Raw genomic sequence first — 15,197 nt, 5'->3', positions numbered from 1 at the left:
AATGAATAATATGATCTGGTCCAAAAATAACATGAATAACTTGATACGAGGTTCAGTAGGTCAAAGATGGTCCAAAGATGATAACTGTGTCTCCCTCAGTCGGCTAAGTTTGAAAGAGTGCTTTTAAAGATGACAAAAGCTGACGAAAAAGTGATGATTTAGTTGAATTTATTTTTCACACGTGTCATTGCTTGTTAGTATATTCTTGCCCTCATGTGTGTGTCTTTCTGTACCCTGCCCAGGACAACCCTACCTTCGATGAAGGACCATGGACCTGAGGATGTTCCTAGGGGGTGGTCCGCGTGCTGCAACAGCCGCTTTCCTTCAGATGTTACTCACAGGGCTGTTCTTTCTAGCAGACTCACGCCCCAGCAGTCAGCAGACTCCAGTGGAAAGCGCGTTAAACTTAACGACCACCGTGGAAACGACTAAACAGGCGTTCTTTGCAACCTTCGTTCCGAGGCAGGTGCCGATCTCACAGACAGTCTACGACAAACACACGCTGCGTAGGTTCGTCCGTAGGTTCGTTCACAGCGAGTCCGAGCAGCAGCAGGACAGCTCTTGGAGCCTACTCATGGATGAAGTTGTCCCTGACAAGGAAGGACCGGTTCCCTGGGAGGAACTCACCGTCAACATGGAGAACTTCCTTCACGTCGTGAGCTGTCAAATGGATGTCGCGTGTAACCTCGGAACCCCCCACACCATGTGCCAGTGTGAACGGAATATGCAGATCGGGTCCAACTGCATCCTCCCCAAGGCCCGCATCACCCACAAGTCTTCCACAGACAGGGGTGTGGTGACGAGTTTTTGCGTGGGCGTGGCGCTGCCTCCTATGATGGACGGGCGAAGTAAGTACGACATGCAGACACGCTGCAAGTTCTGGGGACGAGACGACGTCCAGTACAAGGTCCACGTGACCAAGCGGCTGGTCACGTCCAGCCAATCGCCTTTCGAGAGGAAGGTCAAGTACACGGCTTGTTTGAAACCGGAGTAAGGCGCTGTTGATAATCATGGAGCGTTGTAGACTCTTTGAAAAGAATCACCGTACTCAATGGCTGGAAAAAAATACAACTGGGGGCAATTAAATGTTGACAATGTTGCGGTGTCCAAAGACTTGAAACCTTGGACCAATCTCTTTCGGAGTGGACGGTCTGTATCTGTATAGCCGGTATAACCGCCTTCCGGCGTAACACACCAGCTGCATAACACACCAGCAGACACCGGTCAAGTACACAGCCTGATGAAAGGTGGAACGGAAAGCTGGTTGTGGTCTGTACTCTTCTCACTTTACCTGCTGCAAAAGACACATGGACACTGAACGGTACAATGTCGACGCATCCGAAGACTCAGATATGAAAGTTTTACTGCCATAAAAACGTTAGGGAGTGTTGTGTACCCTTCGTAAACCTTCAAACACATTCTATGTCGAGATAGCAGAATGGGGGTCAGATAGGACAAGGTTCGTGCGTCCAAATATTTGTAAACATTGAACCGTTTGCGGAAGAAACTTTCTGTTTCGGCCGTAGAACGAGGTTGAATAGTTATGGGTATTTTTCGTAAATTCACCCCAACGGGATGTCAGCATCACTACTTAAATTGATCATATTGCAGGAGATAAAAATGTGTTAGAGGCATAGAACAGAGTTATTGGCATGTTGTGTGGTATTTCTCGAAATTTCGACATTAGAGCGGTCAAAACTGTCCCTTTACCCTCATAAAAGTCTTTGAGGTTGACAAAAAGGGCATCTACAACATTTAAATAACAAAGTTGTTGATAAACAAAATGTGTTCTCATTACTCAGTAAAGAAATAAAATACCCAAATTTTCGGTCGTCTGTACTATAGCCTTCTTCAAGTTTGAATGACCAGTCAATTATGTCACGTGACCTTATGCACACGTCACGTCAGCAATCGGTCAACGGGGCCCTCGTTTCCATTTAGCTTACAAAAACAGAAAAACATTCAAACATTACATAAATATAACCACTGACTGGTACGAGAAAAAGGACCACTTAGATATAAGTGTTTGTTTTATATTAATTTTGGATTTTTTAATTTATTTTACGAAGTACCTGGCGTTCTAATGATGCAAGGGAATAAGTAGGATTGGACTATGCGCAAGTTATACTTTATGTGAAAAAGAGACATTATACTGGGCATAAGCATAATGGTTGGATTTGTGATGTTTGATCTGTTTATATAATGATTGATTGTCCATTCTGTTATTGATGATTTCCCAATTGTTAATCCAATACAATATATGCAATTTGTTTTCTGTCATTGTTCTGTTATTGTGGTTGCTCAGATATGTGTTTCATTCATAACTCGAGAACGGCAAGATTTAGTACATTGTTCGATTCTTTTCATTTATTTCTGTAATAACATTGGAGAGTAGTGAAATATGTGCATAGCTATGTTTTACTCGGTATGCGTTACATTATATATATATAATTGTTTTTCAATTTATATCTGTAATAAAGAATATGGAGGAGTAGTCAAACATGTGCATAGCTATGTTTTCCTCGATTTGCGTTTCATAACTTGAAAACGGCATTAATGCCAATATTTAGTGCATGGTTACGTTATATGTAATTGTTTTTCAATTTATTTATGTAATAAAATAACATTAGGGACTATTCAAATCTGTGCACAGCTATGTTTTCCTCGATATGCGTTCATAACTTGAGAATGGCAATATTTAGTGCATTGTTCGATTCTTTTTCATTTATTTCTGTAATAAACAGCATTGGGGAGTTGTCAAAGACATGCATTTCATAACTTGAAAACGGCAATATTTGATGCATGGCTACATTTTAATTGTTTTTCAATTTATTTCTGTAATAAAAGAACACCGAGGAGTAGTCAAACATGTACACAGCTATGTTTTCCTTGATTTGCGTTTCATAACTTGAGAACGGCAATACTTAGTGCATTGTTCGATTCTTTTTCAATAATTTCTGTAATAAACAACATTGGGGAGTTGTCAAAGACATGCATTTCATAACTTGAAAACGGCAATATTTGATGCATGGTTACATTTTAATTGTTTTTCAATTTATTTCTGTAATAAAGAACATAGTAAAATATATGCATAGCTATGTTTTACACGGTTCTTCCCGTAAATGTCCGATTCATCATGATTATCGCCTGACTCGATCATCAAGACAAATCACTCCGACTTCTCATCTCTCTCCGTCGTCACCGCTTCACGCAGGAATTAATGTCGACTTGATTGGAAAAACCATATCGCGTTATTGAAACAAATGAGGCCGAGGATCCGACAATATGAAATCGGCGGAAGGTGATCAATCATAGGGAGTTAACGTGCATAAATACGGATGGGTGAGCTGAGTTTTTAGCAACCCAAGCCTGCACCAGTTGGTATGGTACAGCCTGTTTAACTTGTCATGACAAAATGTTAATAGTCGTAAACTAAACTTCAGGAATCGCCAGTGCAAAACAATTGTATAAACTAGAAACTACTTTAAGGTAAAATTTGCAAAGCAGATGCATAATGTTTGTCTTCACATAGGAATGGTCTAGCTCAACAAACTGCTCCTCTGTTTCTTCTTACTCAAACTCATTCACATATATGGTGACCAGCCCCTCCAACTCTATCCTACTACATAGTGTAATCCAACTTTGTAAAAAATCAAAATAAACAAATAAACAAACAAATAAACATAACGCACGCAATCTAAAAGATACACCAATGTTTGTAAACGTATCTAGAGTGATGATATAAACCCCATCGCACCATGACATCAAATCTAACCCTAAGATAGCTTTGCTAATCCTAGGTGGAAGATTAGCTCAAGCTCGCATCTTTCAGCCGTTTTCAGTAAGACTTCCACACGGAAGGGAGCTGAACTCGGCACGCCAGCGGCCGGAAATGGGGTGAACCTGAGCAAGACGAAGCAAAGTGTGTCACGCACCGCTAGTGCTAGGTAAAGCAACGACACTGGGAATCAACTACAATGTCGTTGAGGCAGTATCACGTATAATATGGAGCGATCTAAGAACTGTTCTCCAACTACAAAGTTTGGTCTCACCGGAATGAGCTTTCTGACCCAATCGCTCAAGACGAGACTTTCTTTCCGTGTGACGTCGGCAAAGTTTGTTAGAAGTCGATAACTTCCCCCGTCCCGGTTGAGATGACCTTCAGTCTTTGGTCACCCCCTCAATTCCTGACACTCTACTGTATTTAAATAACTACGGAAACACACACAATCAAACAGACAAACGCACCAAAAAACATAACCACCGTCCACGGAGGCAGAAAAGACAAACGGCGTGTATTCAAATAACTACGGACACACTAGCAAACACACAGAAAACATCGGAATAGAGCCGTTAAAAACACAGAAAACATCGGAATAGAGCCGTTAAAAACACAGAAAACATCGGAATAGAGCCGTTAAAAACACAGAAAACATCAGAATAGAGCCGTTAAAAACACAGAAAACATCGGAATAGAGCCGTTGAACTTTCAGTGCTGACGCAATTTCGACCGCTGATTCAGCACTGGAACACCAGTGCGGAGGGCGTTACTTTTGTATATTTGTGCCGTACACGCTCGGAGGCAGAAATGACAAACGAGGAGTATTCAAATAATTACGGAAACACTAGGAAACACACAGAAAACATAACCTCGACCGTACATGGGGGCAAAAATGACAAACTGCGAGCGTTCAGCAACTTCCTTTGCCGTTACGACCTAATCACGCCATCGTTCAGCGGCGTGGCAACTGAAACCCCGCGGAACAAAAGTACGGCCACGTAAAACAACTTATCCGGGAAATGCGATGTTGCATGGCCACATTTCCCGCTAATGTCCGCCCAGAAAGATGCTATCCGCCGACGAAATAAGCCCTTCTGGCAACAAGGGCGAGACGAGAATGCCCATTGACATTTGGAGGTGTCGTTATTGTAGCTCTTGTGACCTGTGTCGGACGCAGTTAGGCCGTGTAAGCTTCGTGTTATGTATAGGATCTACGCGCGCATTGATTTTGAATTGTCTTGTGGTAAAAAAATAGCCTGGCCTTTTTCAGCTATGGTCAACTACAAAAGACGCTAGCATTCCAATAACAATTTGCCCCAAATCAAAAAGTCAATACATTTGAGAGAGAATGATAGCAACTGACATATAGTCAATAGAATCCATAACTTAATATTTCTTTGTCCTAAATCCAGGAATAAAGGATTTATAAGTTGTCAATCTGTATCTTCTATGTCTAATTCTTATTAAAACGTTCTAGAAAAAGACAGGTCGAACGCAGGAAAAAATTGTTGTTTGTATTTTTTATATTATATCCTATGGTGAGCAATACAATACATAGAAAACAGTACAAATGTATTGATATTGATATTGATAAGTCCATTGACTCAATTCGTGAAATAAACAAATACAGACTATATCAGTATATGACAACATATGCTGCACTCAAGTTACATCGAACTTATTTCAGTGCCACCATCAAACAATAACAACAACAAGAGAGTTAAGTAGACTTAATGATACATAAACTAAATAAATGTATGCAATCATTACAGCAATTTGGGTTGAATATAAATCTTGCTTCTACGACTCAATTATTTCTTGCACATTTGCATTGGATTCATTTTTAAAGGCATCCAGGGCTTGGAAACCCGATTTTCCAAAGTCAATATTCTAGTCACTTATCAACAACACTGTCCCGATGTATATTGACCCTCATTGAGCAAAAATACAAACAATTCTGACGGAAAATGGTTACTGGAAGGGTCATGGGCTGATTTTAGGGCACCACCCATAAAATAACGGACTCATCTTGGGGCTTGTTTCTGCAGTTTGAAATACCCAAAGTCTAAATGCTGACTCAAATGTGCTAATGTGAATCAGTATGTGTCAATATCATAATGTTTGCTTTGACCAGAATGTTTCCAATTTTGCTGCTCTGAAATCGCACTGGATGCCTTCTCGCTTTCATAGACCGACCTTTCTTTATATACAGCCCTTATTAGATATTACGTCCCCAGAGGAAAGTATCCATAAATGTAAGGTTGTGTGGCCTTACGAATATCATGCTTTTATGGCAGAATGGATTTATCAGTTATGTTCCACTGAGATACTTCCAGGGTCAGGATTTGATCGCGTTTGGGATGATTTTAGTTCCACACGCAAATGTCTTCCGCTCGTGCGGTCAGAGAACAGGTCACACCGCATAACGTACGCGTAATAAACCGTGGAATATGTAACATTAAAAAGATATTTACATAAGCGTTATTCCCGCCCTAGCTTATACGGCTGCCCCATTTTCGGTGGAAGAAATGGGACGTATCCTTCTTCTCGGTTTGACAGTTTATGGCCGGTTTCTCCTGACTTTGAAAAGGTCGAAGGAAGCGTTAGCCATGCTTTCGTACTGCATGTATGTTGACAACGTTACGTCCTGTTTATTTGTGATAGGATAAAAATTTGGATTTTTTTCCTTTGGATTCAATTTCAGGTTAGTAACTATGGTACTTATAGTTATGATATTTTCATTGCTGGTATCATATACTTAGCAGTTGCTATTTGCACGTGTTTAACATTCATGTTGTCAAATCATGCATAGAGTGTACATTTTTCTTCTGTTTTCGAGTGATAGGCTCTGTATATCCATTTTAATTTTTCTGACGAGTATACCAGAAGGCACTTGGTCGTACAGAATCTGGTAGTTCGGTTCTATCCCATGACATGTCCGGTTGTCTTTCTTTTTCTTTGTACATGTACAAGTATATGAATGCCATGTAAACTATGCAACCATGTCTTTGCATTAACAATATGGACCAAAAGGCCAGGGCAAGAAAGTGACCCACAAATACATGATCTATGTACTCTATCAGTCGGAATGTACGTGGCATAGATACATACATTCAACAGACACGATTCTTAGCGGTGCATTTGTCAAGTAACGGTGGATCTGAACTGACGCCAGCCCAAGTGACACTGATGACATCAGCGATAGGACGAGACATCTCAGGAAATTTGGGTCACTTCTTGTGATGCGAATTCGAAGTCACAAGACTCGACGTAGTGACCCCATAGCCAGCGTGTGCATTATCATCAGTTCTCGGGGGAGGGGGGAAGTAATATGTGTTTCAAAACCTATTTTCCTATTTCATATACTTTAAGCACTGTAGAAAAATTCATGTTCCTACTGCAACTAGACAAACCATCCATCGATAAAGTTATGGGTTTATTATTATGTAATTACTGTTTTTTAACTTTATATCGATGATACATATAAAAACATGTTTAGCTACATCCCATCCCATGAATGAATGGGGGCCCTATACACATTAACATTGATATACAGTATCTCCAGCAGCCCATTCATACCAGTGAATGAATCACAAAACGTAATATTCCCTACGTACATACCATAACCTTCACCCAAACCTCATACCTCAACCATTTAGCCCGCTTTTACAAATCCCGGTCCATTTGAGAAAGCTTTATCTATGTGCCGCTTATCGCTATGAGGAAGAATGAGTGCATTAACCCAGGCCAGACATGTGGTGAAGGGAAAGACAGTCTTACTGGAGATATCCGCTATCTATGAGTATCTTCTGTGGGTGAAGCATAGTAGCTGCTGCGAAAAGGGAGGGCCATGCGAGTACGCTCTTTTCACTGAGGCAACTGCCGTTGAGGGGCCACTGAGCGACCAAACCATTTCTAGTTCAACCATGTTTTTTACTGATACAGAAGTGTATTTTAAGCTTTGTGGGACGTTTTCTCGTACAAACGAAACTATCATTATATTACATCGAGGTTATATTCAAATAAAAAGCCGTAGCCATAAGTTTGCTCTGCATTCAGTAGAAAGGGGGTCATCAACTGTAACTCATACGGTCACTCGGCGTTCAGGACATCCAATTCAGTAGATCGGAAAAGTCGGAATAGTTATGAGGATGTAGTAGGATAAGCTGTATCGTAAGGTACAGTTTGTATATTCAAATCGTCTGTGTACGTGTAGTACAGTCACTAAGTACGGTGTTTAATATAACGCATTTTATTACTTTCTTCAGCAAAGTTATTAAAGTGTTGATTGGTTGGCTCATTGGTTGGTTAGCTTTAAAATTGCTTCTGCAAAAGACATCAGTCGCTTGATTGGAATAATGAGGAAGTGATTATGCCTGCTGAAATTACAAATTTAGAGAAGAGCATCAGGGAAGAGGATGTTCATTAGCAAAAGACGGTCATGTGTCATCTACTGCCCCTCCTGAGATTGTTACAGGTGAAATAGTTTGAACCGTTGCTGAAGAGGAATTAACCTGTAAGATCAAACAGAGTCCATCGGATATCCGTTTTCACCGTGAATTGAGGTCAACATAGTTTTAACACACCCCCATCCTAGTTTAAATTGCCTTTGCAGAAGACATCAGCCACTTTATTGGCATAATGAAAGACAGATTGCATTTGCTGAAAATACAAATTATAGAAGAACATTAGTTAATGCACGGGAAGATTATGTTTATTAGCATAACTGTTGAAGAGGAATTAACCTGTAGGATCAAACAGAGTCAATCAGATCTCCGTTTCCACCGCTAGTCGAGGACAGCTTGTGTCAACCCATCACAGTTGAAATTGCCTTTGTACAAGACATCAGCCGCTTGATTGGCATAATGAAAGAGAGCATGTATTTGCTGACATTACAAATTATAGAAGAACATTAGTCAATGCTTGGGAAGATTATGTTTATTAGCAAAGGGTGCTGAAGAGGAATTAACCTGTAGGATCAAACAGAGCCAATCAGATCTCCGTTTCCACCGCTAGTCGAGGACAACTTGTGTCAACCCATCACAGTTGAAATTGCCTTTGTACAAGACATCAGCCGCTTGATTGGCATAATGAAATGACAGCTCGTATTTGCTGAAAATACAAATTATAGAAGAACATTTAGTCAATGCATGGGTAGATTATGTTCATTAGCAAAGAACGGTCATCTACTGGTCCTTCTGACATTATTACATGTGGGACAACTTTCGCCGCTGATGAAGAGGAATTAGCCTGTATAAAGATCAAAGTCTAGTCGAGAACAGCCCCCGTCACCTCATCACAATTGAAATTGCCTTTAGCTTTACAAAAGTCATTAGCTACTTTATTGGCATAATAAACAGGAGACTGTATTTGCCGAAATACAAATTATAGAAGAACATTAGTAAATGCATGACAAGATTGTTTATTAGCAAAGAATGGTGAAGAGTCCTCACCATCCTTTGCCAATAACACTGAAGAGGAATTAACCTGTAGGATCAAGAAGAGTCTATCAGATCTCCGTTTCCACCGTGAATTGAGGACAGCTCGCGTCACATCATCATAGTTGAAAGTGCCTTCACAAAAGACATTAGCCCCTTGATTGGCATAATGAAAGATTTTATTTGCTGAAAATACGTTTCCACCGACAGTTGAGGACAACTCGCGTCACATCATCAGACATCAGCCACTTGATTGGCAGAATTAACGAGATATTATATTTGCTGAAAATACAAATTATAGAAGAACATTAGTCGATGCATGGGAAGATTATGTTTATTAGTAGAGGAATTAACCTGTAGGATCAAGAAGAGTCTATCAGATCTCCGTTTCCACCGCGAGTCGAGGACAGCTCGCGTCACCCCATCACGGTTAATCCCGCCTCATGATTGTTATTGCGGCTCCTCTAAGCCGGCTTTAAAGCCCTCGCCGCCTCGTTGACATTTCCAGGCTCTGCCGACACCCCTCTGGCAGTGATTGCGCCGCGAAATCCGAGAGACTGGCCTGAACTCCTAAGCCCCGTGATCTTTGCGTCGTCTGCGGCGGCTTTGCCTATCTGTAAGTACCGCAATCTGGAGACGGTATACCGGTATAATTACAGCTGAGAGGGGCTTGCCGGGGTGAGAGTCAAAGATCGCCAATGTGTTTTATGGTGGAGCTACTGAGAGAAGTGTTAAAGCTTTAGGCGGGAGAGTTATGTGAGTTTCAAGGCGGCAGATAGCGGCGCTTTGAAGGTTACATTTGACACCAGGCAGCCTATAGCAACGCAATCTATTGTAGAAGTGAATTCATTAGCATAAAACACGGGTCACTGTGTAGCACACTTCATTAGATAGATGTTAAAACACTTTTGGGGGGACATGCAGGGACAAGATTAAGGTATTACAAATTTTGAATGTGTAGGCAATGTAACCAGATGTTAAAGTGTTATACCAAGTCGCAGTCACATTGCGGGCTCTTAAGTCCATAAAGATAAACCTGGTGAGTTATAGAAACAATTTCGTCGAAATGAAAACGAGCAAAGGCTTTGCTCTCCTTGGCGGTAACAATTTCTGTACGCATCGGATCAACTGTATCGCAAACATTACCCTAGTTCGTCTCATTGCGTAAAACGACGCCTATAGCAACTAATGTTAGGGGCCGAACGCCTTTCCAGTAGCTTAAAAGTCACTAGCCTATACGACAAGATGATGATATGAGTTCTTTATTGCAAGTTCATGCCCAAGGGCTAATTGCAAACAAACATTGACAAGGACAATGAGTAGTACTACAGAATATAGTTATATAAAACTATATGCTAACATGAAGTTCTACGTATGCGATCTACTTATTCAACCTACTATCTCTACTTAAATCTAAAAACGTTGGTATACAGGATAAACAGTGGATATGCAATAGATAAACAGGTAAGAGGAACAAGGTAACTGCTATTCTATTCTATTCTATTCTATTCTATTCTATTAAAACTATTCTTGCCATGCTATCAGGGGATTTGACTTCTGATAATAAGCCAGTTTGGAGACCCACTCAACCTTCGGGTCCAGACGCGGTGCCTCTAACCACTGGACCATAGATCAATAAACCGCAATCCCCACCTGTCCGATTTTCTAACTCAGAAGGCACAGAAGATCAACAAAGACAGCTAATTAGACCTGCGCGAGGCCAGAAGACACATGTGACATTCAGCGACTCCAAGAGGGCCTGCATGCCCTTTTCCGCCGTTTTAATTCTACCTAGAGTAGAGCGTATACATAGACGGACCGCTCTAATTCAACGTAGAGCGTAATTGGCGCATTTTGCGTAGAGCGTATTCGCCGTTTTAATTCTACGTAATGCGTTGTAGCCACTTGGAATTTATCGTAAAGCGTAATCGAGAGGTTTTCTGAATTCAGCCAGCTCTCAAAATTTAGCGTAGAGCGTTGTCGGGACCCCCCATGCAGACCCTCCTACATTTGGTTAACCGCGCGGCACCCAGCCGAAATGCCGGGCCCTGATTACCCATTATCCTTTACGGCTCGCGGAGGCAGGGGCGGCAAATGTGCGGGGTCAGCACTTCACAGTCGCTCTCGTCTCCTCAATCACAGGAACTACCACAAAGTTCGGGGACGTTTCTACGGTTGGAGTCACCGGTGGCTGAGAGACTGTCTTTTAAATGTTACAGACTGACGGCGTAGTCACAGCCGTCGTTGGTTGTATGATTTTATATTGAGCGAAGAATACAGAAGTCTACGCCGGATCGTAGGCAATCTTACTCTCTGTATCTGTATAGCCGGTATAACCGCCTTTCGGCGTAACACGCCAACTCTCCAAGCAGAGGTTTGGGTTTTGGCTTATTGTTTTACGCCAACGTTGGCGTAAAAAAGATACCAGTGCAAAAAAGAAAGGCCGATACTGAAAGCCTAAAATACAGTCGTTCTCGTCTCCTCAATCTTCGGAACTGCCGCAAAGTTCGGCAACATTTGTACGGTTGGAGTCATCGTTGGCTGAGAGACTTTGTTTTAAATGTTACAGAGTGACGGTACCCTTCTCACGATTTTAGCACCTTAGAACCAACCGCCGATAACAATTTGAGACAGGACTGCTGAATTTGCAGGACACAGATAAGACTATCCCACGAATGCTTTTGGATTTTAATCATACGACGACCGTACGACGTGCATGACAAGAAAAAAAGTATTCTAAGCCGGATCGCAGGCCAATTAACCAAGGATTGATTGCGGACAACGAGAAACAAGAAAGACTTTAACTTTTTGGCACGCCCCCTTTCTTTTAAGTTAGTTCATTGCTTGGCTAGCCTACTGTATGCAAAATACACATTAAGTACGTTGTAAAGTTTTCTGCCTCATAAACTTAATCAAATAGAAATGACACTGAAAAAAGGAAAACACGAGAACACATGCATGTCTCACAAGCTGGCGTCTCTTTGTTGAGTCCCTACCAAAATAGGAGCAAGTGGTATCCACGAAAGGGCAGTGTTTCATTTGTACAGCGATCAGTAAAGAAGTATCCAGTGCAGACAAACACAAAACTTTACAGTCATCCCCACTTTATACCGCCGTAAAGGCTGCCAATGTGCTCGTTAATAGCCAAGGACCCTGCCGAAATTGAACCATACAGAGGAGGCGATTTTATGTGTGGCGACGAGGATATTGCACATCATGCGAAATAAACACTGCAAATATAGCATAAAAGGGCAAAGGGTGCATAAGGATGGAATACGCGATTGGGAAGCATTTAGTTTAGGATGTCTTAAATTGGGCGCTCTTTTACGAGTTTTGCAATATCTATTATACACAATGAATTATTTATACCAGCGCTGAAAATCTATTACTTGAGTCGTAAGAACAGCCGGTTTTATGTATAAGTACTGGATAATCCACCGAATAGTCAGTTAGTTACACCAAATCAAGGTGGAAATGTCCGAATAATCTCTTTTTAGATGGCAAGTGACTCCTAAATGTTGTCTACGTGCGATTTTATTTTCTCTGTGTTTGTCTTTTTGTTTGCTTGTGTGTCCGTGGTTGTTTTAATACAGTTACAGGTCAAAGGAAGTGGAGGAAATGTTGTAACCACAGACTGACTGAAAGGTCAAATAGGAGGTCCAAATAGTTTCCGCAGACTGAGAGCAAGTGACGGTGGAAATCTACTGTTTTAGAGATTGAATCAGCTGGAATTCACAATATAAAACAACGGTATATACTTTACATGGAGCTGTAAAATCCTCAGTTCCTAGTACTATTAAACCTAGTTAACTAATAGTCACCTACTAAAGCCGGGTGCAATTAAAGCTAATCATGATTTTGAAATGACAGAAAGTAAGACATAATAACCCCCCCCCCCCGCCTAAAAAAAAGGCTGCAAGGAGGCTAGTTTCTGCTCTACTCCATAAACGTGCTCCATTCGCCACACGTACGGACAGTGGTCTCAGGGGAGTCTTCCCAGTTTACAGCAGGTCAGTTAGTGCTGATGATTACCCTCCATGAAAATGGGGGTACTGTTTTTACTCCGTTTCATGTTTGGTCTGATATCTGAAGATCGGTGAGAAGGAACTGTACGATATTTGGCAGATTGAGGGATGGGGCCTTGGAGATTGTGTAGGTTGACTTTGAGCCCCTGGTGATTGAACTTGGTACTGCAGTTTAATTTTTTTATTCTGTTGTTTTCGCGTTATGGACTGTTTGTGCGATATTAAGGTAGCATGTAGTTGTTATTATTATGGTTTAGTGGTTTAAATTTGAGTTTCCTAGCTGTTTGCGTTTGATATTTACAAAATGTTTAATGTTGGACTTTTTGTGTTGAATGTTTGGAAAATCTGGGGGATGGTTTGGTATGATTTTTGGTATGTGGGTAGTTGTTGAGTCTCTTTGTGTTTTGGAGTGCATTAGCAGGTTGTCGCATATTTTTATTGCTTAATTTAAAAGGATTTTCACTTTTTCACCCCTACTTCATAATAGGATGGTCTGTTTGACCCAAAAGTTGGGACAGAGTGTTTTTGTTTATACCTCCAGCTGGCAGGTCAGACCCAGGCAGCCCTATCTATTTTTACCCCTAGACAGTCTGCAGGAAAATAAATCTTGTTTGTCTGGTCTGCAGGTCATTTGCCAGTGTCTGGTCATTGACCTACATGTACAGGCAAATGTAGCCTGGGTACCATCCCCAGTAGTATATTCGCAAACTCTATAACAGTTATAGAGTTTGCGAATATACTACTGGGGATGGTACCCAGGCTAAGGCAAATGACCTGCTGGCCATCAAAGTAAACAAACCATGGTAACAAGACACTAAACGCCTGCACATGACAGCTTGATGAAAGTGCCACCACAAATCATTCTGCTGATAAAAACAAAGTTTGACTCATAATATCTCTTTTGAAATACACCAAAAGATTACAAAATAACAAGCTATTTCATGGAGGGATGATGTCTACGACTTCTCCTTGTTCCTTCTGTTTGTGGGGATGATACTATTGATAGCGGGGGAGTTTTACTGGATGTGGCCTGAGTATGTAAACTCTGCTACCTTACCGGCGAAGTTTTAGCCTCTATGAGCTGGCTTCTTGGTTGGACTTTCGGAGGCTAATACTTTGTACCGTTTTCTTTCTCTCTAATCTAAGTCCTACACAAATATTTGTTCTCTCTTTTTGAAAAACCTTTTTAAGATAAATATACAGCAACCACCTGTTATCATAGTCCCTGCAAAAACGACATACCTGCATAAGGACTCAAATTCATGAACATAACCGATCGTCTTACATGTACCAAGAAGGTTTTATTTACTTTAAATCTTGCGTGTACCAAGACACACTTACGGCAAGTTTGATGAAGGGTGCTGAGAGGGTGATCCAGGTCACAGAACAACACAAACATGGCGGCAGGGGGATAAGCGAAAGGCATGACGGACGACATGGAACCGTCCATTCTGAGATTTTGCATTTACCTTTTTAACAACGTGAAAAATAAACAACAAACAAACAAACAAACACCACAGGAATATCCTCATATAACTAAGGAGGCTTTGATATGCAATAAGTCACTTTTAAAAAATGCCGTGACTTCTTTTAGAAATTATTTTTTAAAGAAATCTGACATTATCAAGTTGAGGAGCTACTCAGTATTATATAGACTCAAATGCTCAGAAGAACATGTAAAATATTGATAGTTTTGGCGTCTTGGATATGATCTCTTTTCTCATCAAAGGTAGATTTAAATGCAACAAGTAATTTCTGACTTGGCGTCACCTTGACCGAGGCCCATTCCAAGTCCAAATAGCAAGGTCATAAGGTCAAACAGTTTCTCGCCGTTTTGTTTATATTAAAATTACCCAGAAATCCCGCAGTTAGTTGCCTCGGCGGTTTCGCCAGAATTAAAGGTCACGGAATGATTTCCAGTCAAACTGTTTTGTGAAGGTCAAGTGCATAGAG

At 41.1% G+C, this 15,197-nt stretch overlaps 1 protein-coding gene across 1 annotated transcript; it reads left to right on the top strand.

Moving 5' to 3' along the window:
- Positions 1-214: 214 nt before the first annotated feature.
- LOC109487525 lies at positions 215-1,029 on the top strand. Its single transcript, XM_019791539.1, has one exon. The coding sequence runs from the start codon at positions 269-271 to the stop codon at positions 992-994; it is 726 nt and encodes a 241-aa protein (XP_019647098.1). The 5' UTR covers positions 215-268; the 3' UTR covers positions 995-1,029.
- Positions 1,030-15,197: the final 14,168 nt, after the last annotated feature.

This window comes from Branchiostoma belcheri, unplaced genomic scaffold (genome assembly GCF_001625305.1).
Source record: "Branchiostoma belcheri isolate BF01 breed outbred unplaced genomic scaffold, Haploidv18h27 scaffold89, whole genome shotgun sequence".
Taxonomy (NCBI): Eukaryota; Metazoa; Chordata; class Leptocardii; order Amphioxiformes; family Branchiostomatidae; genus Branchiostoma; species Branchiostoma belcheri.
Note: the sequence above shows the minus strand (reverse complement) of the source record. Positions and strands in the feature narration are given on the sequence as shown.

Coding starts and splice junctions, on each gene's coding strand:
- LOC109487525 (XM_019791539.1), top strand. CDS start 269: ATGGACCTGAGGATGTTCCTAGGGGGTGGTCCGCGTGCTGCAACAGCC.